General features: G+C 41.8%; 2 protein-coding genes across 2 annotated transcripts; one reads left to right on the top strand and one right to left on the bottom strand.

Annotated features, from left to right (window-relative positions):
- Positions 1 to 1,249: 1,249 nt before the first annotated feature.
- Positions 1,250 to 15,152, bottom strand: tnfaip2b (tumor necrosis factor, alpha-induced protein 2b). The gene is made up of 11 exons (XM_083791798.1): positions 14,803 to 15,152; positions 10,383 to 11,022; positions 9,759 to 9,864; positions 9,246 to 9,365; positions 6,835 to 6,929; positions 6,299 to 6,391; positions 5,351 to 5,477; positions 4,469 to 4,588; positions 4,049 to 4,204; positions 2,468 to 2,589; positions 1,250 to 2,326 (listed from the first exon to the last, which is right to left on the bottom strand). The coding sequence occupies exons 1-11, from the start codon at positions 14,942 to 14,944 to the stop codon at positions 2,179 to 2,181; spliced, it is 1,869 nt and encodes a 622-aa protein (XP_083647924.1). The 5' UTR covers positions 14,945 to 15,152; the 3' UTR covers positions 1,250 to 2,178.
- Positions 15,153 to 21,145: 5,993 nt separating this feature from the next.
- On the top strand, positions 21,146 to 22,432 carry LOC310877832 (saccharopine dehydrogenase-like oxidoreductase; the record flags this gene model as incomplete). Its single annotated transcript, XM_083791792.1, has 1 exon — positions 21,146 to 22,432. One exon carries the CDS (start codon positions 21,146 to 21,148, stop codon positions 22,430 to 22,432), a length of 1,287 nt encoding a protein of 428 aa, XP_083647918.1.
- Between the last annotated feature and the right edge of the window lie 2,656 nt (positions 22,433 to 25,088).

The raw sequence follows: 25,088 nt of genomic DNA, 5'->3' as shown, positions 1-25,088 counted from the left end.
GTACCTCTTTCCAGAAAGGCACAACCACAGGACATTCCCAAAAGGCATGTAAAAATGTACCATCTTCCCCTTTACATTTCCAACACCGTTTGTCTTCCACCAAGCCCATCCTAAACAGTTTCACAGGGGTATAGTAGAATCTATGTATAATTTTGTAATGTGTAAATTTGCTTTTAATATCCCTAGTGGCCCACCCAACTTTGGAAATGATATTTGACCATTTCTCTTCACTTATTTCACATCCTAAATCCCTTTGCCATATTAATCTAAGATTTTCAGTCTTTGCACTTTGTAATTCCATTATATTTTTGTAAATTATTGAAGCCCTATGCATTGTCGGTGGCCAGTCAAAAATTGTTTTCAACATATTAGGTTCCTCTATACCCCTGTTAAGGTTGAACACACTTCCAACACTACTTCTTAGTTGAAGATATTTCCAAAATTCACCCCTACCCATCACATTAAATTGATTCTCCAACTCCTGATATGACTTTGTATCCATATATGAATCATCAATTACACCTATGCCATTTCTTTGCCAAGGCTCCCAGCAAAATGAATATTTACCTATCAAGATGCGTGGATTATCCCATATAGAAGAATATCCCTGTTTATATTGGGATTTCCCTCAGACCATACCCATCGGAATGTTTCAAAATGGGACTCTTCCCCCCTTCTACCATTTTAACCTGAGAGAGAACCTGTATGGGTTTGAAAGGAGCTACTATAGACGTTTCTATCTTTACCCAGTCCAGTTGGTTATCACCTTCAGCCCAATGCCTCGCTAGTTTAGACAATTCAAAAGACAGATTATACATTTCTACATTCGGAAGAGCCAAGCCACCACATTCCCTAGGGGAACACATCTTTTTAATATTAATCCTTGGCTTTTTCCCATTCCACAAATAATCTCTCACCATCTGATTATATTGTTTGTATATCCCACTAGGAATAGTCAGTGGTAGCATCATTGATACATAATTAAATTGTGGCGCTATAACCATCTTAATAGTATTAACTTTGCCCCATAAAGTAAGATTAATTATTCTCCACCTTTCCAAATTGTTTTTCATCTCTTGAAGTAGTGGTGCAAGATTCATTTCTACTATATCTGTCAACTCAGCACTTAACTTTAGACCTAAATACTTCATTCCCACTGGTATCCATCTAAATGGAAAACTGGAAACCTCTGACCGGGCACACGACCTAGATACAGGCATCACCTCTGACTTCTGCCAATTGATTTTATACCCAGATATTTGAGAGAACGTTTCAATCCTATTAAGAATTATGGGAATAGAGGTAGCAGGGTCCGATACCAGTACCAATATGTCATCTGCGTATAAAAATAGCTTATGTTGCACACCCCCACCCCACACACCTTTAATACCTGCATCTGCCCTTAAAGCAGCAGCCAACGGTTCGAGAAATACGGTGAAGAGTAGTGGACTCAATGGATCCCCCTGTTTCTGGCCTCGTGTGAGCCCAAATCATAGCTTCATTTGAATGGCTCAGCAGTCAGACTTGAACCTCTGATGAATTGAAAATGGAGGACCCTGATGTAAACAAGTCTTTAGTGCTTTTCATGTTTTTGTCCTCAAAGTAGCAGATATTGTATTGAGTTGTGCTTTCGTTTGAAATGTACCCATTCTACAATCTACATACTGTGAAATAAAACTTTCAATCAATCAATCAAACCGGAAACATGTTTCCAGTTCAATCTGCTGCTGAGCAAACTACAAATCAGAGCCTATTGGAAATGTTAATGCTACGACAACGGCCTGGGCCGTGGCTCAGCGGTCCAGGCACCTTGGCTGGTAACCCAATCTGGCAGTGTGCCGCGGGCTCGACTCCTGATCCCGACAGCCTTTACTGCATGTCATCCCCCATCTCTCTCCCCATTTTTCCTGTCAGCCTACTGTCTGTCCCTCCATAAAAAATATAAAATAAAGGCGAAAGCCAAAAAAGAAAAGAACATTTAATGCTACGACAACAAAAGCACTTTTCCCAGCCATGCTTTGCCCCAACTCTTTGCAATAAATATTATTATTTCTCCCCAACCTGCAGTACAGCAAAGAAGAATATCAGGGTGAGCTAATCATAGGCAGAGTGGGGTGAATTCTTCGCAGAAGTTCGGGCGCATACATGTGCAACCATCATGGTTGCATTCTGGAGCCCTTATTTGATCTGGACATTGGAGAAGAAAGGCTGGGCATCCTGATGATTGATTTCAGCCAAACTATCTTGAAAAGTGGCCCTCACCTTCTCCCTGTCGTTGTTGGATAGGTTGCTCTTCAATTTCAGCAAGGCAGTGACATGTTTGACACTGTAGGTCAGAAAGAAAAACTTAAATGAATTATTGTTCATGTTTTCAAAATAAAATACTTACATAACGTAATCTGAATTATAAATGTAAGAAAACACCCTCATACTCTAAAAGTGGAGTAGAATAGAATGTTAAGGTTACCTCAGGTCAGGGTAAGCTGCTTGCAGATATGCTACTGCTATCTGAATGGAAGGAAGGTCTTGGAGTTTCAGCACTTCTGCAATCTTGGGCAATATGTCAGCCAGCCAATCCTCCCTGGAACCCTGTTAACAATAATGGCCTTCTTTAAACTATGGTTGAAAACCTACTGCATGGTTATGATTACAGTATCATCAGACTCCTAAAATGTGCATGTACAATGTGACCTTGCATAGATAAATTACTTCATTGGTGTGCGCGTGTGTGTGTGTGTGTGTGTGTGTGTGCGTGTGTGCGTGCGTGCGTGCGTGCGTGTGTGTTTGTGTGTGTGTGTGCGTGCGTGTGTTTGCGGGCAGGTGTTGTATTACTGTAGTGCATGCAGGCACTACAGGAACAAACACAGCAGCCAGCTCATGACCTGTGTGTCACATCACATGCCTTCCTGTACTCTAATGGAAATTGAAATGCTTTAAAATCTGTCCCTCACGACCCCAAAGCAATGACATTGATCAAACCAACATGTTTTCATGAGCCATGATTCAAGTTATTGTTACAAGTACACAAGAGTAAAATGTGTTGGTTTTGGTTCCATATTATAGCATGCTGTAGCAGGAAAAAAAAACAAAAAAATAGCAATAGTAATAATATAAAGACATATTGGTCATTTAATTTGGGGTGCTCAAAGGTGCCGTGTGCTTGTGCATGGTTCCTACTTTGAAATTCTATCATGCATGTATGCACACTGTACAGTGTACACCTTGCATTTTATCTACAGTATTTACATTTATCTCTATGTGTATGTACATTGAAATTTGTGTGTATAGTCTTGATATGAAAGGTGTCCTGTGCCCCATTCAAAGTGTTAAGGAGCATGTACTTACAAATGGCTGCTTTGATGGTGATAATAGTTTTATTTCCTTATTGTGTATCAGTGTTAGTCTAACCCTGAAATCTACTGTCAGATCTCAGATCCAACTTCAACACAGAACTCAATAAGCTCCTGGGCCCATGCCATGTACATTAAAACAAGTACACGATAATTCTATTGTTCTATTGTGAGCAGAAAGAATGTGTGTAAATCAGACAACACCTCCCAATGTGTTCTGTGTGCCAAAAGCTTCATTTCTTGTCATTAAATGAAGAGAAATCCAGCCTGCCTTCATAATTGTTTTCCAGTGCAGAATTGAGTATGTCACGCATAGCCATACACTCTGGTGCTGAACTCAAGAGATACATTGATCAAAAGCAAAAGTCTAACATTGCTTTTATCTCTACCTTTTGATATCACTTTGCTGACAACGGCACAACTGACTAATCAGAAGAGCGTTCAACTTCAGCAAACTGGAAACCATGTTTGAACGATACTCTTTACAGTGTTTGTTTAGAAATATGCCAAGAGGGAATATCTTCATTAACCACTTTACACCTGAGTCCCTGTTTTGGGCGTGTTGTTAACAAAAATGTTGCTTATTTGAACAATTCGTTGTATGATGAAACATATGGGTTTAAGTGGGCATACCACTTAATCCCTAGAGTCCCTCAACTCTCCTCGACATATTGTGTGATGTCAGTGTAATGTCTCACCACTTTAGAAAACAGCTTGTGGAGGCTATGTCCATTTTCAGTCACAGTTCTGGCTGCGTGCTCTTGCTTCTCCTTCTTCTTCAGCTTGACCTTGTCTTTCATTAGCCTCTTGACGTACTCCAATGTCACCTCCTTCTCCAGCCGGCCCATCAGTTCCTGCATTAAGTTGATCAATATTCAACCAAAGGATCAATCAGTCAAGTAAACAATAGGTCAGAATCAGTGAATCGTCCTCTTATTTTCAATGTATCTGATTGCCTGTCTTTCAGCGGTTGTTTCACAGTAGAATAGAGTTGCTAAGTGTCTTTCAATGATATCTGTTGAGGGAGGGGACAGCACTACTCCTCTCCCTGATTTTCCAGGTAAAAGTCAGATTCAAACCAGCGTTGATGCAAGATAGCAGATGCGAGTTTTATCTACCTGATGACAGGACTCGTTCAGCCCCTTGAGATCCTTAATATGTTCTTCCACACTGTCCAGCAGCTTCTCGAACAAAGGTTTATTTAGCCATTCACTGGTTCCCAGTTTTTTGTACTGAGGCTGTTAAGAAAGAACGTCACTAGTAATTAGAATAGAAAATAGAAGAATAGATCATGTAAATCATAAATTAGATGCCATCTCTTTTATATATATTTTAAATATTGGAGTGTTGATTTTTGCCCCTCCATTATTCAGCTATAGTGTAGATTATTGTCCTAACACAAACATTAAATGCCATTGACAATGAATGGATGAGGTTTTAGGATGATAAGAGCGCCCCTCACAGGTGTGATCTTTTCTATAAGGGAAACTTATTACAAAACACTAGGTAAATATTTAGACTCTCAATAATTTGGTTGACTATTTTGAGTTGTCTCTCATTTTTGTCTAACTTTGTTGCTGCTATACAGGGATTAAAGCAAAATAAAGTCTCATGACTGAAACATGTTTTTTGTTAATCTAATATTTTTAGCTTGTAGATAGACTTTCATATAAGATATTCTGGCTTCTCTTTTGGTAGATAGGCTTGTAGATAGGCTTCCATGGAAGCCAGCATGTCTTCTTGGAAGCCTATCTACCAAAAGAGCTTGTAGATAGGCTTCCATAGGACATGCTGGCTTCTATGGAATACCAAAAAAAAGAAAGAGAGAAAATCACTTGTTTGACTTTACAGCCTGCGCCAGTGCCTATACTTAGGCTACACTACATTGGTGATGTAGCTTTGCACAAATTCCTGTACATTTGCTATACATTCTGAAAAAAGCAATTCTGAAAACTCGTACAGTTGGATAGGGACAAAATTGCTGATAATATAAAGAATACCTTCAGGTCCTTGTGCATGGGGCTCAATAAGTATGCATATCCTGATTCCTTCATAGCAGTCACAGTTGACAAACAGCTTTCCCTTACTTCCTCTGGGAAGAGACTTGTTTTCCTAATGATGTAGTCCCTGTGCAGAGGTAGACATTTCAACACAGTTCAATGGCTATAATACAATATCGGGGGAAATGACAGGTAGTCTGTCCAATCAGTGCAATAGTGAGCTGAACAGTCACTTTGAGTAAAAGTGGTTACATAATATAATTTGCTGCAGAATTCACCACATACAGGTAAACAATATATGATTCAATTTAAATGTTGATCAAATGCAAATTTCTCCTTGCCTTTGTGCCTAAATAACAATTATTCAGGTGCAGAGACTTTATTCATTTATAGAAGGATAATAAGCATTTAGTCCCAACTCGTTTGGTGTTATTTGTCACTGTATATTTGCATATTTGCAATGCAATTAACCCATGCTAAGTAACAGGAGCAGTTGTCACTATGAGGGTAGCGTCTGTGGAGTGGTTAAGGGTTAAGGTGTCTTTCTCATGAACACTTTGACAAACAGTCTGGGGCCCGGATGCAAAACAGGGACCTTCTGTTTCACAGGCGGCCTCTCAACCTATTCAGCTATTTTGCCCCTCATAACACTAAACCAACTGTTCTTTGCCAAGAAATGTGCGCTCCTTTGATTTATGGTTGAGTTAGATACTTGGCACACATCAAACTAGGCCACGCCAACATGGCTTGAAATCTAACGATGGAGGGCTCGTCTGAGGACGACCTAGATAATAGAGAAGTATAATGCATAATTTCCCCAATGTGACTAGCTGTGTCAAATTACGATGGAAAACACATTTTCTTGCAATGGTCTAAATGGAGCATTTTGTTTTCATGGACTATCATTTCATTCTTGTAAAACGATAGAAATGATTTCATGACATATACCTGAATTGTTCTACACAGTTGAGGTTTGCCAATGTTACAGGCTTGCTGTTTGCAGGGGTTCCCTTGATTACATCCTCGTGGAACTTCATAAAACTGTAATAAATTAAAAGGACACTTGTTACTTTTGATAAATAAATAATAACGCACGCATGCACGCACGCACGCACGCACAGTCGCACACACACACACACACACACACACACACACACACGCAAGAATGGAAATAAGATCTTGACCTTTAGTGTATTTTACCCTTTACCCAAAATATTATGCATATATTATTCACGTCTCTTATTTATTTTGTCAATAGAAATGTCAGTCAATCAATCAACTACTAAGAGTGGCATATATTACACAGTATCCATCCAAATGCGTCAGCAATGGAATAGAACCCAGAAATCTGGTAGAACAATGCTTTATAAATATTGAATATTTTAAAGGATGTTAAATATTACTATAAAATAGATGCAAGGAATCAATCAAATCTTCACCACTTGTGACTATTGCTACAGTATATATGTTAGATATAACATTACCTTTGTAGGAAGTCTTTAAGAAGGCACATTACTGGCAAAGCCTTCTGCTGGTCTCCTAAATAAACCTTTGCTGACTGCATGGTACCATTGATACACTAAATTCAGAAAAATACAAATGATTATGAAAACTACAACAAACATAGTATTCAAACCATCTCCTATGTCAGAAAACAGGGATGCACACACAGATCCGACACACCAAAGGTCTGACGTGCGGAAATCACCCGTCGTTCCCGAACATGCGTTGGTCCGACATGCGTTGCACCGTGCTTGCGGTTAGGTTTCTGGTTTAAGGACTTCAGTGTTTTGTACCATACAATTGTATACGTACAGAACAAAGAATATTTGCTTTCGCCATCTTTGTTGAAGAAGAGTCTGGGCAATTATGTTTTAGTCTTACTAAAAGTTTCTAAATCTTATATGTTAGGGCCGAGGTTTGGGTTAGGTTGTCGGGCTAGTGACAGTCGGACCAATAGTATGTCAGAACTAAAATGGTGCATTTATATAGCGCCTTTATCCAAGGCGCTTTACATAGATTGTGCATTACATTCACCCATTCACACACACTATTCATACACAGATGACAGAGGAAACCATGCAAGGTACCAACCTGCACATCAGGAGCAATTAGGGGTTCAGTGTCTTGCTCTCTTCGAACTGGGAACCTTGCGGTTCCCATCCGGTCACTATACCCCTGAGCCACCGCCACCCAGTATTATAGGAGTACTGTTTTAGCCATCTCACCCATGTGTTCCTTACTATCATTTATCATATTTATCCGGAAACCGAAAAGTTTAATTGGTTGCACTTGTCAAATGCATAACTCGTAAGGTCCCCACACACCGAGCGCGTTTTTCGGATTTCTAGCGGCGTTTCTCCATCGGTTTTCCAAATAACGCGTCCAGTGTGCAATCACCTTTACTGTAATATTATGGCACCAATCTGTGTTCTACCATGAGCCTGTCCGTCTTCCCAATACTTCATCAACTGTGGCCCTACAATTTGTAGGGAATGGGATGTACAGAATTGAAGCCCCATCAGTATCAGACTATCAGTATATCTGCTATACTGATAGTCTGATACTGATGTTGAAAGTAAAAATGTAGCCAAATAACGGTTGACATTGTTTTTGTTTTAGTGCCAGGAAAAAAAATCTTCATTAAAAAACAGTTTGAAGTGTTTCATCGCTTCATCTCACTATCATCTAGGGCTGACCTCGATTAGTCGAATAGTCGACTAATCGATCGGAACGGGTCTCAGTCGACTGACCACCTCTCAGTCGATGTTCACCAAAAACACATTTGAACATGCTTTCTGACGTTTTTAATCAATCTCCAATGTGCATGTGGAGTGTGTCTGCCTGTGTGGTAATGTGCCACTGCCTGTGACTTGAATCGCACAGTGCGCTGGCCTGATAGACTCCAGAATCTCAATCTCACCTGCTGTGCTCAATCTGGCTAATGACAAGCCTCTCAGTCGATGTTCACCAAAAAAGAAAAGGAAAACAAAGTTCTTATTTTTTTTGAGGGGTGGGGGTGCTCAGTCGACTATCAGTCGACTAACAGCAAATTTATTCATATTAATTTCCACTATACAAATCCTTAGTCGGGGACAGCTCTATCATCGCATCTGTTATAGATTTATGAAATAACAGAAACAACATCTGCCTATGGCATCTGTGAATGTTACGTGCCAATAAGCCGATGACAGTCAACAAGGCGAGTATCAGCTGCTAACAATGTTTGGCTGATTAATCAGTGCATCCCTACCCGCATGCCGCCTGATATCAGTATACCTGTAGTATAGCATATTTATTATACTTACAGTCCTACTTATGATTGGACTGATACAGTAGCTGTTCAACGTTAGACTAATAGCTGCATAAAGATGGTTGTTCTGAAGTAGCTTTTAAAATGCATTACATATATTTGGTGGATGGGGTGGCAGTGGCTCATGCATGGGTAGAGTGGCCGGTAGAGCGCCTGGATGGGAACCAGTTCCATCCCGGGCTCACTCAGTTAGTGTCGAAGTGTCCTTAAGCAAGACTCTGAACACCTGCTCCCGATGTGCAGGTTTGTGCTTTGCATGGTTTCCTCCGCCATCGATGCTCCATGTGTGTGTGAATGGGTGAATAGGTTTACAATCTATGTAAAGCGCTTTGGATAAAAGCGCTATATAAATGCACCATTTACCATTTATATTTTTGTTATAGGACTGTAGTCTGTAGCTCCTTATCTCCAAAATGTTTATCATTAAACCTTAATTTGCATCTCTATAAATTAGGTTTTATATCTCTCCTTACTTTTGGTCTTTCATCTTACCCCCCCCCCCCCTCTCTAAGTTTTCCTTTGAATGCATTGAGACTCCAAAACTGTGGCAAAATAAAGTATTGAAACTTGGGATTTCTCTACCTCAACCACATCGATGGCCAATGGACTTGAGTAATATTCTCCAAACTCAGGTTCATCTCCTTTCAGCCATGCTTCTTCTTCCCTCTTCAGAATTTGGCTGATGAGCTTCTGCGTGTTCACCTAGACACGAGTTAACATGCACACACAAACACAGTATTATTTTAATGTTTTATCTCTTCTCATTACCTGTCTGATCTTTTGTCTACTCTACAATATTTGTCTTGTTTAAAGAGTCCCATGGTATAACCGTATAACGAATAAGGTTTATAAATTGGATTATTCCTTGTTAGCCAAAATATGGAGCAGACAAGTACAGACAAGCTTCCACTCTTTCCCAACTTACAACATTCCATGAGCCCTCTAATTACAATAGCTATATCATGAATATCATCGTATATATTATACCCTGATGAGAATCAACACCTGCTTAAAAACATGTAGGCCTACAGTTAACAATATACCTCTCCCTGGTGTACTACATATAGACCATAGACCAAGCTATCTCTGATTTACCTGTGAGTTAGTAAGATATTGCTCCTCCATCGGTTTGTACACTTTCTCAGGCAACAGCTTCCCCAATGCCTCACAGTTGATGTCTTTCTCGTATTTTTTAAGTATACTGGCACAGAGAGAGAAAGTCAGTCACATTAGCACTCTCCCTATGATTTAAAAGATACAGTGAAGTGATATTTATTGTTAAAATTAAGTTTTCAAAAGCTCTAGCCTAAATTATGATAGCAAAAATGTATTTAGAGTGTCTCCGTCTCTCCAGCATTTTAAGTAAACAGAAAATGCATTTTCAGGTCGAGACACCAATTTTATCCAATCTGAAGACTGAGGAGAGAGCTCTAACAGGATACAGGGAAAGCAATAAACATTGAACTGGAACACTATAACATTTAAAAAATATAAAATGGGTACAACTCTCGTGGGTGGCTGAAATTGGCAACCCACCTGAAAATGTATAATGTTTTTGTTTATTAAAGAGCTGGAGAGATGGGGAGACCTGTTATCATCAAACAAAACATTATTAGGCAATCAGAATAGAGCTTAAACTTTTTACAATATATTATTATTATTATTATTATTAATTTTTAAACCAAAAAATGGTAAGGCACAAATGTATGCTATATTTACTTTGGATAGTACTCATTCATCCAACGCAGGACATGAGCGCAGTCCTTCTCGCTGAGTGCGAAGTCTGCGATCTTATTCAGTCTGGAGCTGAAGTCTTGGTGGTACAGCCTGGCGAAGACGTTACAAATATCAATCTCCACCGGATAGCAGTCCCTCAGGACCTCCACCACCCTCTGGAGGTCTTCTTTGATCAGCTTTCCCTTCCCATCTATCTCCATCTGAACAGATGACCACCCCTCTGTTGCCTGGTCCGCAAGTGTAGCCGCATCCATTCGCTTTTCCACGGTCTCCTGGAGTGTCGAATCCAGTAGTAGTCTCCACCGACTCGGTCTCCATGCCGGGGGAGTCTGGCTTCTCCTCTCCGCTGAAGCCCACCTCTTGTCCTGCTCCGCTTCCAGGAGAAGAGCCTTCATGGCGGACTTTAAAGCGCTTTCCTTCGCCGGGTCGAGGGACTCCCTTAAAGCCTTTGTCACACACCCGAGGAGGGTCTGGTGGTCTTTAGCGAGCTGATCTTTCTGACATTCGAGCGGTCCCGTCCCCCCCGCCACGGTGGCGAACAGATGCTCTTCTCTGTCGATCAGCTGCTTTCCAGCTTCTAACAGACGGAGATGCTCCAGGTTCTGCTCAAATGTGAATTCATCTGAAGAGGAAAGCAAATTAGAATGTCGATTTCCCAAGAAATGTCACATTGTACTTGTGCTCTGAGATGTGCATGTGTGGGGCAGATGAAGAGGTGTGTAGTAGGCCTAATAAGCAAGGCACATCTGTTGGGGATTGACGATGACGACAACGAAGATGGAGACCCTTCAATTTAAATGCATTTTTAAAACATTCTGTAAATATTAGAATAAACAATCTGATAACATATGCAAGTTAGCATCCGGCAGTTTCTACATGCTGGGGACCCATACTAAACATTTCTAACATAAAACCTTGGTGTACTCAACATGTCCGGGTTAACTTTTTGGCTACTAGGCTATATTTCTGGTTTCGGTGTGATTATTACATAACTATATTATTACATACACAAAAGGTTGCATGATTTATTTAAGATGATAATAATTCCTGGACATGTAAACATACACTTATATTAGTCTGTGAGAAGCTTTCATAAGGTGACTAAAAGTAAAAATTGTAGCAATTTGCTGATTTTCACCTAGTTTTTGCACAATGTATGCTAATTAGGAAAGGTTGTATATGACTTCACAATGGTAATTTCTGGCCATCACAAACATGGACTCTTGGATCACCTTTATAAGTTACCTAGAATCAAAGTTATTGCCATTTCCTATTTTTGGCAATTCATTAGCTAATTATGCAAAGAATTACACATGCTAAACCCAACAGAAAAAATTGGAGACATGTTTTTTTGGCATTCTGGTCTGGGAACCCCAAGAATCAAGATACCAGTCTCCAAAAATTAACATTCCAAAATCACGGAAAGTGATCGGCTCCCTTACTTTAGACAAATCCTCTGATTGGAGCATAACAGTATTAATGGTTATTTCTTATTTGCTCTATTTCTTGGCTATAACGGGCCTAACCTCATTGTGTGAAAAGCAGTGGCGGCTCTAGCTGATGTTGGTTGGAGGGGCTGAAGAAATCTTATGCTACGGGCCAATATACGATAGTATATGCTGATTGATTTATTAACAGTTTGCAGAATTACAGTACATTTCAAGTACAACTCAATACAAAAACATGCTATCCATTGTTCACCCTATACTACAGCATGTTCACAGAATACTGGTCTACAGCAACAACAGCATCAACATCACATTCCACAACAACCCAGCCAGTACCCATGCAGTGCTACTCAGAAAATCTATTACACTATGCTACCCAACTAGTTCAACTAGTTCAACCAATAGCATCATATTCCAGATATCAAAGTACAGCAATGACACTACTACAGGCCTATACTTTGTTACAGCAAATGCTCCACAACAACAGAAGTGCATGCCCACAACAAACACTCCACTGAACATTGTTTGTATTTGTATGTACAGATAGCTGCTCTTATACTGTCATTAATAATAACAGTACGCATGCACGCACGCATGCACGCACACACACGCGCGCGCGCAACTGGCGCAAACGGGCCGTTTGCGCCAGTTGCGTTGCGCGCGCGCGTCGGTGCCGTTTCGAAACAAGCCACTTGCAAGGCACACACACATGCACGCACGTGCGCACGCACACGGCACCGAAACAACACTAACACACGCACACAAACACAGCCTCTCTCTCTCTCTCTTCCCAACTCAATGAGAGCTCGAGCCACTTTCAATGTGATTAAACCAGCGATTATGTTTCTTAACTTTGTGAGATGAATGAAGCAGACCACTCTTTCTGTGGGTCCGGTGTGCGGTCAGCTCACTCAGCTGTCTGCCCCAAGCAAGCATTTCAAACTCACAAAACGTATTTTGTCTCCTTTCCTTTTGTTATATCCAAAATGGACGATATGCTCCCAGTCTCTTAACTTCATTTTCCCCTCCACGGACACGGGACAAAACGGATTATAAAGTAAATAATAAACTTATTTCATTTAAAATAGGCTACTTCTTTCACATCATAAACAACCACACATGAGCAGGTGGCCACGTGCTGTGATTGGTCAATAGCCAATGACCTCACGGTCTGAGGCGGGCCTTAGGGCTGAGCACAGCCCTCTATTGGCTTTGGGGCTGAGAGATTGTAGCCCCAATGGCAAGTAAACCAAGCAGGCGTGTCTTGGCAGCTGTCAATCATTCAACGCAATGAAAGCCAATGGAAGCATTTTGGGCTGTAAGAAATCAGCCCATTTTGGGCTATTTTGTGTTTTTCTCAGGGGTGGCTCGTATCTATGGGCAAGGGGGGCTGAGCCCCCCCTATCTTATGGAGTAAAGATGAGAAATTATTATTAAAATGTTTTAGAATAGATACTTTTATATTCTGGTATAATCTAAAGCAGCAACAGCATCAAATAGTTACAAGAAAAACACAAAATAGCCCAAAATGGGCTGATTTCTTACAGCCCAAAATGCTTCCATTGGCTTTCATTGCGTTGAATGATTGACAGCTGCCAAGACACGCCTGCTTGGTTTACTTGCCATTGGGGCTACAATCTCTCAGCCCCAAAGCCAATAGAGGGCTGTGCTCAGCCCTAAGGCCCGCCTCAGACCGTGAGGTCATTGGCTATTGACCAATCACAGCACGTGGCCACCTGCTCATGTGTGGTTGTTTATGATGTGAAAGAAGTAGCCTATTTTAAATGAAATAAGTTTATTATTTACTTTATAATCCGTTTTGTCCCGTGTCCGTGGAGGGGAAAATGAAGTTAAGAGACTGGGAGCATATCGTCCATTTTGGATATAACAAAAGGAAAGGAGACAAAATACGTTTTGTGAGTTTGAAATGCTTGCTTGGGGCAGACAGCTGAGTGAGCTGACCGCACACCGGACCCACAGAAAGAGTGGTCTGCTTCATTCATCTCACAAAGTTAAGAAACATAATCGCTGGTTTAATCACATTGAAAGTGGCTCGAGCTCTCATTGAGTTGGGAAGAGAGAGAGAGAGAGGCTGTGTTTGTGTGCGTGTGTTAGTGTTGTTTCGGTGCCGTGTGCGTGCGCACGTGCGTGCATGTGTGTGTGCCTTGCAAGTGGCTTGTTTCGAAACGGCACCGACGCGCGCGCGCAACGCAACTGGCGCAAACGGCCCGTTTGCGCCAGTTGCGCGCGCGCGTGTGTGTGCGTGCATGCGTGCGTGCATGCGTACTGTTATTATTAATGACAGTATAAGAGCAGCTATCTGTACATACAAATACAAACAATGTTCAGTGGAGTGTTTGTTGTGGGCATGCACTTCTGTTGTTGTGGAGCATTTGCTGTAACAAAGTATAGGCCTGTAGTAGTGTCATTGCTGTACTTTGATATCTGGAATATGATGCTATTGGTTGAACTAGTTGAACTAGTTGGGTAGCATAGTGTAATAGATTTTCTGAGTAGCACTGCATGGGTACTGGCTGGGTTGTTGTGGAATGTGATGTTGATGCTGTTGTTGCTGTAGACCAGTATTCTGTGAACATGCTGTAGTATAGGGTGAACAATGGATAGCATGTTTTTGTATTGAGTTGTACTTGAAATGTACTGTAATTCTGCAAACTGTTAATAAATCAATCAGCATATACTATCGTATATTGGCCCGTAGCATAAGATTTCTTCAGCCCCTCCAACCAACATCAGCTAGAGCCGCCACTGGTTTTTCTTGTAACTATTTGATGCTGTTGCTGCTTTAGATTATACCAGAATATAAAAGTATCTATTCTAAAACATTTTAATAATAATTTCTCATCTTTACTCCATAAGATAGGGGGGGCTCAGCCCCCCTTGCCCATAGATACGAGCCACCCCTGGTGAAAAGACAGAGTGGGGATGCTACTCACCTCTGGGGGTCTGAACAGCGGGTTTATCTGTTGCATCGTTGGTTGTAGTTTTCGACTTTCGTATCAAGGCCAGACCTTTTAGTTTGACACTAAACAGTTTTCCTCCTTTAGGTTTCCCGTTCTGATGCGGCGAAAGGGTCATTTGTCCTGAGATGGAGATATATATTTAAAAATAAAATAATGGGTGATAAAAACGAGTCCTCCTGTTCTTCGAATCTATTCTGCAACCAAAACCCAACGAACAAGTGCAGTATTTAAATGAGCATTTAGTTGGCCCTTTCCATCGAACCCGAAATCAAAGTGAAAGTTGAAAAGTGACTGCATGGTTCTGGTCCTTCCAGAGACGCAGGGCGTTCTTTTTCCATGACAACTTACATGAGTGGATGGTTCTGGACCCTCCTACCGCTATACCCCAATTCGGGGAGCTCCCCCTCGGCCCCTCCCCCCTTATGGGAAATCCCAAAGGCTATACGGAAGGCTGCAATTCGAAACGGGCCCCCGTAAAATGTGAATCCCCCCCCCCCCCCCACATATGTTTCTTTAACGTTTTTAATTATGATGAATTCCTGTTCTGTTCTCTGGCTATATAGAAGTGTCTATTTGTACGTCTGTAAATGTTTTCAAATAAAATCAAATCAAACTTTATAGCACATTTACAATTCACATTTTGATGAATTGAACAAGGTGGACCCTCGTGTAAACAATTAAGTGTATAATGCTTTATTGGGTCGTCCACTCACAGTTAACAGTCTTTGTGTTGAGTTGTGCTTGAAATGTACTGTAATTCTGCAAACCGTTAATAAATATTTCAATCAATCAAAGTGCATGGTTGCACACTGGACGCGTTTTTCGGAAAACCGACGGAAAAACGCTGCTAAAAATCCTTAAACGCGTCCAGTGTGTCCACCTTTTTCAGTATTATCGTTCGCAATCGCACTGTTCAGTTTAACTGAAGATAATGTGTAATACACAGACCTGTTCAGACGTGTTCCATCAGGATTCAGGAATCCCAAATCCTAGCCCTGAAACATGACTGCCATGATGATTATCATGACAGTCATGCAGAAACTTAGCCCTGTTTTTGGCGCTCGCTGCATTTACAAGATTTCCCTTAGGCTATATATAAACATTCAGATTTCAAATATAAAGTACTCACAATTTGTCCCACGGGTGTTAGTTAGTAGCAGCGCCAGCGATTAGAATTGCTGCATCCCGCTGATGAATATGGATCAGATAAGGCACAGGCTGACACAGTTAAAGGACATGCAAACTGTGTGACTTCATAAGAAAGTAAACTGCGTAGAGTTATTTACAATCGGGCTTGTAAATGCAATGTCTCTGTTAAGGCCTATTCATAGTCTGGATTTTCGGTGGTCACCCCACCACCGTAAATCCAGACTATGTATGAGCCTTTAGAAGCTGTCAAGACCCCCGGGGTCGCAGGACACTTCTGTGTGTGTTCAGAGAGTTCTCTGCTCTCTGCTCTAAATGAGCCTACAATGAATTTGTGATTAAATCAGTTAGACCTGTTAATGATACATTACATTCTACTTTGTGACATTATGTGTTAAATAAGGTTCTGCAATACTTCATATATAGTATAGATATTTAGTTAGTCCTATTGATATAAACCGTATAGTTAAGTGTGCCACTGTGCCACATGAAGCTACATGCAAATGTATCCCTCTTACTCACAGGAACATCCTGTGAGTATAACGTTTTGATTGGCTACCACAAGCAGAGGTCGTCTGTTTGTATCCGGAGGAGGGTCTTGAAGTTAATATATTGCAATGTTTGAGACTATTGGCTTGTGTTCACATAGATTGGCTACGATGTGACTCCTGACTGAGGGCACGGGCACCTTCAGCCCGTGCCTGCCTGCTGCCTTGTGTACTGAGTGAATCCTGTCAATAAACCTGATCGGATTCGTAAGACTGCAACCTGTTGCCTGCCTCCGTTTCTTCCCACTCATTCAACCATCGCCGTTACAAGACATGGGTCATTTTGACACAAAATATACATCACCGCGTTCTTTAATAAATATCATTTTTATCCGAGCGCCCCGGCTACTTTTTTCAAACGGGGTTCGTTTGGGAAATCCACAGTTGCACACCGGGAGCGCACTCGCCTATTAGTCTGTATTGGCAGGGCGGTCAGCGTACCTATATCGAACACACCGAGTGCCACCCTCCTCCCGACCGATAGGGGCGCGTAGTTGAAAGCCAATGGCAAAATAACAGCTCGGATAAAAATGAGGCTCGAGCATTTACCGATCATGACTGCAATTCGAAACGGGCCCCAGTAAAAAGTCAAACCCCCCTGGCATATTTGTATGTCATTAAATATTTAAATTAATTGAGTATGAAGGACCCCAATGGAAACAAGTGATAAACTTTCTTTGGTTTAGATCCTCTTAGCAGACCTTGCATTGTAGGCTACTGAACTTTCCTGTGGTTTTTTCTACAAACTGTTAAAGTATTCAATCAATCAATCGATCAATTAAAAATGTAGATGATATTCAGTAGGCTACTTTAGGGTTAGGCCTACAGCCGAATACCGGAAGACTCGACCCGGGGCGAGTTCTCTCTTTCTTTTCTCCGGAAAGTGAAGGAGACTCCCAAAAGGGGAAGGAATCTCGCTCCGAAAGTGAAGACGACTCGATTCCGAGCGATTCGATGCCGATGGAGAAATCCCACATAGTTAAATTACCTTATAGTCATGCTGCATGCGCAGTTGGTCGATGAAGAATTATAATCCAAGGTTTGTCAATCATATTATGGTTTATGGTTGAAAGTAAACCAAGTAAACTTTAAGAAGAGATCTGCAGTCATTGTGCTGCAGACAGTGCATGAGAGCAGCTCCGCTTGCTAATTGAGTTGACATTTTCGCAACTTCACTGCATGGCATTACAGTAATTAGTTATTTGCCAGCACCTGCTCCAATATAGGCCTAAATCAAACTTTATTTATATAGCACATTTAAAACATTTAAATAGAAGCTGACCAAAGTTCAGGCTCCACAAGGTTCTCAGCGCAATGGCGCATCGATAAAAGTTGGGAATTCACTATAGTGGCATTATTCAGGCAATACTCAACAGATTGTTATAATTCCAAGTGATCTATAATCTGTGAAGTTTATATTTTCATTTGGGTGTAAGTAATGGTTTTATATGACTTATCAAACATGGTAGCCTATATTTAATGTCCACTGAGCTGTGGTGCGCTTGCCTACACTCTCTCAATGAAGTGAAGAAACTCGCCAGAATGTGAAGAAGAGTCGCCCGGGTAAAAGTGGCGAGTCTTCTTGTTACCTTACAGCCAGTAGTTCACCTGAATAGACTTAATAAACAAACTGGAATAGCCTATAACTATTGCACAAATTAAATGTTGAAGAGTGTACGGCACGGGCACGCACAGACAGACAGACAGACAGACTATTCTGTAGGCTATAATACACTGCAGTGTTTTTATGTGTTTTCTTAAGCAATTGATTAATGTACTCGTCCTCATTTCGATCAGGGCTTCAGTCTCCTCAATCGACCACGTCTATCCAAGGTAACGGGACATCTTTGCGCTTCGTAAAATATGCCTTCTCCGTCTCCAACTGTGTTCAGCTCCTCACCACAGCTCCGCCACATTGTTTGCTTCATTTCATTTATTTACTGCGGATTGCATTCACACCTGCACCGAATCGTAATCAATCGTAAATATAGCATTGGGCCAAGGAATTTGAGTATATTTGAAACATATATTACAAAGAGAATGGATTCAAATACTAGGCCTACAGATGTAAATAATTCCTGAACACTTTGGATTTACAGTACCTTTTAGAAAACCTGTCAAGTGAGGGCGCCTGCACTTCTTTAACAAACATCGTATACTCACAAACTCAAACATTAGAAAGTTCATAGACTTGGCTGCCATATGACGGAAATTCCGAAAGTCAGACGTCGGAGGGGAAAGGGATTCCAGATTGAACGTAATTAAGGATGCACAATGATAACTTTTCCCTCACATAGCCAGGCTGCCTATCACAGGTGAAACTGCCTTCCTCACACCATTAATCCTGCATTCATGTATAGGCCTACATAACCAAGGAGCTTACAAACATTAGTACAGTACAGATAGTGAACAATTATACCCAAGTTTGATGATGTACAGTAGTGTCTGATCTTTCAAACACTTAACATAAAAATGCCTGTATGTACATGTAGCCTACAAGTCAAACAAACACACAGCGAACATCAAGAATAAAGACAAACTGACCCCGTTCACATGATTGTGCAATTGTTAATTTCATTATTATTATTACATCAAATTATTATTACATCAAAAGGGATTAAATGTGGATTCTTGAGTTATTCTTTCTCAAGAATCTTACTTCTCTATGCCCACCTACTCTGAAATAAGACAGCTCTTAATTGTTAAACACATATATTGTTCTCAAAAACAGAATGATCACATGAGTAAAGACCTCGTTTGCATATACCTCCTTTACACACTACATGTCACTTAAATACGGAACAGAGATTATGACGTACTAACAACAAGCTTTTAATGCTAGGATGTTGGTGATTGTGCTGTTTTAGTTTCATTTTCACTTTCACTCAAATTTCCTCATGGATGGCCCAGATGGTAATAATAGATTTCTTCAAGATATCTCGTGGATGGCTTGGATTGGGTTAAAACAGATTTTGGTATACAAGTGAATCAACGATTGAGTTTTTTAAAATATCTAGATTTCCCATTCACTGGGCCAACCAAAGTGGTCTGAGTGGCTTCTCCCATTGCGTGTTTTGGCACGCCTGAAATTCGTCTATATATATATATATATATATATATATATATATATATATTTATATATCATACTATCATACTATCATACTATAATTCTAACAATGTCTGAGTGTGTGTCTGTGTGTGTGAAACACTGCCGTAGCTCCTTATTGCCTGCACCAATCACTCCCACTTTTCACACAGGCATTGACCATATGAATATGGAGGGCGTAACGAAGCCCTTTTTTCGATTTGACACATTAATGATTATTAATTAATTTATTAGTCAATTACAAACGCACCGGGCGCAGTACACCCCACGGCCACAAATATCTCACAACGGGTAAGGACTAGTATATATAATTAATTAAAATACATTAATAAGTTATATTCTTATTCTTAGAGTAGGCTACTGTACTTAGAAAGCATTAAGACTAAGAGTTCCAAACATCAAAGCTGCTGCACTGGCATTAGGAACCGTAACAGCAAACTCGGTTCAGTATCTGAACTTACGTGATTCATTTTACAGTGGAAAAAAAATGTGGAGATTCTGGCTGACAGTGAATCTATGGTTCATGAACAAACAGAAAAACAAGGTATATTTGTTTTAATGTTAAGAAGTTGGTTAGGTCGGGGTAATTCCGCTTTACATTGAACAGTGATGTTGGTTAAGAAGAAAAGCTCTGCTTCAGTTTAATTTCTTCTTTATGGTACCTTGCAAAACATTACACAAAGCATGGGGTAGACCAGGAACGTACCGGTATACAGCTATAGGAGACGCAGGGGAATTTAATAAATTATTTATTTCGGGTGAGAGCATAGTTCCGTTTGTAAATACATCGAAGATGCGAATGTAATCCATTCCTAATGGATGAAGCCTTGGTCTGGAAGAGAGGTCATCAGGTGGTCTCCAACCTTTTTAGAGTGTTTCAACCCTCAACCACTACACTCTCCAGTTGGCGGGTCAGCAGTGATTGGCCAAGTCACTGCCCCTCTCCTCCAGGCTTCCAGCTATAGACAAGTCCACGGAGGGGCACCCCGGGCGCAGCCACCACCGAGGCGCAACAAGCACCGGGAGAGAGGGCCACACACGGCCAACAGGGAAGTATAAACCTGCCGGCCAGGTGCAGCAAACCAGTGCTGACCACACCCCAGTGACCGCCGCACCCAGGGGACCCCAGCCACCACCGAGGCGCAACCAGCACCGGGAGAGAGGGCCACACCCGGCCAACTCCCTGTCATCATTAGCACTATTTTAATTTTCATCCATCACTTCCCACCTCCTCTCCTCTCTATCCTTTGCCCTCCTCCCAGTGGGACAGAGAGAGGGAGAGTGAGAAGGAGGGAAGGAGCCCATTTAATCTAATCCTGCCAGTGCTGGGTACCAGTACCTGAACATGCTGATCAACACGTAACAACACAACAGTGCAATAACCAAGATGATACAAGCCCATATGCCCATATATGGACTGGACGTGCCTGACATCAGCGCAAATCTGCATATACGGTATATACATCTATATGCACCCATATATTGAAGTGGTGTCAGTCCTATATGCAAATACACCATGGCGACTGAAACATCGAATCGAGCGTATCACATCATCATATTCGGTGCCTCCGGGTTTACCGGGCAGTTTGTTGTGGAGGAGGTCGCCCGATGCACCACCAAACGTTCCACCGACTCTTTCAAATGGGCCGTAGCCGGGAGAAGTTGGGAGCGCCTGGAAGGGGTATTAAGTCAAGCTGCAGAGAGGCTGCATATGCCACAGCTGAGAACCGACATTGAAATAATTGTTGCAGATGTGTCCAATGAAGAATCATTGGCCATGATGTGTCAACAAGGGGTGGTAATTCTCAACTGTGTGGGTCCATACAGATTTTATGGAGAGCCAGTGGTGAAAGCCTGCATTGAGAACGGAGCCCACTGCATAGACATCTGTGGGGAACCTCACTTTTTGGAGCGTATGCAATTGGTGTACCACAGTAAGGCCATGGATAAAGGCGTGTATGTGATTGGCAGTTGTGGGTTTGACTCTATCCCGGCAGACATGGGCATTCTCTACACTCAGCAACAGTTCAAAGGAACACTGACAGCGGTGGAAAGCTTCTTGACTGTTACCACTGGACCTGAGGGGGCCGTTGGCCACGATGCGACCTGGCAGTCTGCCATCTACGGCTTCTCAGACAGCCACGCTCTACGACAACTGAGGAGAGAGTTTGGCCACAAACCTATGCCTGTTGTGGGAGCCAGGGCTAAGATGAGGGGCTCTGTGTTCTTCAGTAAGGAAATTCAGCAGTATAGCATCCCTTTCATGGGCTCCGACCCCTCTGTAGTTAAGAGAACCCAGCGACATCTTCATGAAGAAGAGAAACATTCTCCGGTTCAGTACAGTGCCTATGTTGGGGTTGGTGGTCTATTCTCACTCGTTAAGCTGTTCTGCGCTGGCCTGTTCTTCAGGCTCATGGTCACATTCAGCCTGGGCAGGAAGCTCCTCACTATGTTTCCATCATTCTTCTCTTTTGGCTTTTTCTCTCAGGCCGGTCCAACTATGAAGCAGATGGAGGACACGTATTTCAGCCTTACATTCTTTGGGCAGGGCTACTCGGAGGGACAAGACAACTCACAGGGTCGCCCGAATGCCAAGATCTGCACTCGGGTCATAGGTCCAGAGCCTGGCTATGTTGCCACACCAGTAGCTATGGTCCAGGCAGCAGTTACCTTGTTGAATGAAGTGCATTCCCTCCCAAGAAGGGGAGGAGTGTACACTCCAGGTGCTGCCTTCTGTAATACCGGCCTCATCGACCGCCTCAATGACCATGGCATTATGTTCTCAGTCAGGAGCTACTCATAAGCCTTCAGTGGTAGTCATTTTAAAAGTCCCACCATCCTGCATCAACCCAACTCTCCAAATGTGGGCAAGTCTTTGTATATACATTAATTAGGTATGACTACTGCAATCACAGCCCCATTGAATATCATCATTATAAAATGTAAGAAATTATGTGAAATGTGGGTCCTACTTACAGTATGTGGCCTACTGGCATCGTGCATACAAAGTTTTGGCACTCATTGGTCCAGCGGTTTGTGAGATCAGCTCCAGGAAGACACACACACACACACACACACACCTTCTCAGACAGTGCACAAGAAATGTAGCACTGACCTGTCCAGCAGTTTGCGAGTTCACACACGCACACGCACACCAGATCCTCCTGAATGTTGTTGCCTTCTTTGCCCTTGAATGTGCCTCAGGTACCATGAAAATGGTTCTCATTTATTATTCAATGTACTATTGAGAGTAGACTGCCAAAACGTTGATCACTTTAGTACCAGTACTACATTTATTTTTTTAAATCTTATAAAGAATTTAAAAATTTGTAACTTCTTTAAATATTTATAATATAAATATCATTGTCTCCACCAGCTGAAGGCATGGGGAGAGTATGTTTTACCACTTACCAGCTAATCTCTGGCACCGTTAGCCCGGTCGATGCCAAACTTTACACAGACACTCCCTGGATGCCAACGATCGATGAACCTCTGCCCCAAATTTTCCAGAACGGCCTGTTATAGTGCCACAATGAGGCAGCCTTTCACCTCTTTTTTTAACCTATAACTGCACCGATCTGTGTGAAACGTTGCATGCACACTCCCTAGAGGTCAAGGAAAAACCTTTTTCTTTTTCTAAAAAACTGTAAAAAGCATTTTTTACATCTGCTTTTTATAGAGCCACCAGGAGGCCGACTTTTGTAAAACACATTTTTATTACTCTTCCAGATTCCATCCAAAGATCCCGCAAATCGTTACACAGTATCTCTAGTCATGTGCTCAAGACGCATCTGTCCGAGATTTCATATTCCATCCTAATTGGCTAACATTGGCTTTCAAAGTTTGCAGGATTGGCCCGTTTTGAACAAAAAGCCTCAAATCATGAATGCAGCGTGCAATTTATGTGAAATCTTTCACGCACTTTCCTACTAGGCAGAGGAATATCTCCCACCCTTTTCACATTGGCCTTTATTATAGCAGACCCCGAGGGGCACTTTATCCAGTTGTCATTGAATTTGTCACCTGATGAAGGCCAACCATGGCCAAAACGTGTTTGATGTTAATGCCAGTGTTTTTATTTATAATAAATTAAGCACTGTGGAGCATATAGCTGTGTGCAGACTTCTCTCTTCTACACTCAGTCCTGCATCAACCCAACTCTCCATCTGTCTCCAAATTTGGGCAAGTGTATCTACCGGTACATTAATTAAGTATGACTACTACGATCCCAGCCCCATTGAATATCATTATAAAATGTAAGATTAAGAAATTATGTGAAATTGTGTGGGCTATACTTCTGTGGCCTATTGGCAGCGCATATACAAAGTTTGGCACTCATTGGTCCAGCAGTTTGAGATCAGCTCCAGAAAGACGCACCTTTTCGGACAGTGCACAAGAAATGTAGCACTGAACTGTCCTGCAGTTTGCGAGTTCACACACACACACACACACACACACACACACACACGCACGCACACACACGAACATCAAGTTCACAACTACACTAAAAAAGAACACACATACACATAGGTCCACCCAGATAACCCCAATAATAAACCCCCAGTAACTCACTCACCCAACAACAAAGTCCCTGGATGTTGAGGTAGATGCTTCCCTGCTCTTCCAGGACTCGGAATGCCCCATGTGATGGTCACCTGGGGTGGACCACCCAGCTCTCTTTTTCCCAGAAGGATCGCATGCGCCTGTGCCCCCCGAAACACATCAATACTCACAGAACTGTCTTTGGCGCTGTAGCTGTCACTTAGGACACTTCTGATTGGTGCAGTGGTTTCACCCTTGTCCGAACAACGGTAATTCGGCCAGTATAGAAGGCGGCCTGAAGACGAAGACGTCGCAGGGCATTGCCGTTCTCAAGTGGACAGCTGAACAAGCCATGAACAATGAAGGAAATATCCACTGAATGAACCTTTGGAATGGTTCAGGACAGAATCTAAACAAGCCTGCTTGATTTGTATGAGGCAGTTTAATTGTTCTTGCTGCAACTTAAATGGTTACCTGTTAAAAATAATCACACTTGTGTGAAGTGAGGGGCTCTCTTATCATCATACATCACATTCCGTGCTCAGCCATTCAAACACACAAAGTGCATATAGGGCTAGAACTACTCAAAAACAATTGTATAGGTGTGAGAGTGTCGAGCGGCCAAGGCAACAACTGAGTAGAGACCAGTCCAGGGCACCTTCAATAAGGCTTTATTTCTTCCATTGTTTATCAATCACTTTGACAGTCATATGCAAGACAACCTGTCATATCTCGGGTTAAAGACAACTGACTGCCTTTTATAGGGCAGTCCATTACCTGGTTAGCCCATACCATTTCCCAGGTACCAATAACAATATTCCCCACTCTTAGAATCACACAATGCCATTTTATATAAACTTACTCCATGTATATGCACCCTCAATACCTATTCACAGTTAGTAGTTAGCATAGAAATA

Source organism: Protomyctophum parallelum, assembly GCF_964188405.1.
Source record: "Protomyctophum parallelum genome assembly, chromosome: 20".
NCBI lineage: Eukaryota > Metazoa > Chordata > Actinopteri > Myctophiformes > Myctophidae > Protomyctophum > Protomyctophum parallelum.
Note: the sequence above shows the minus strand (reverse complement) of the source record. Positions and strands in the feature narration are given on the sequence as shown.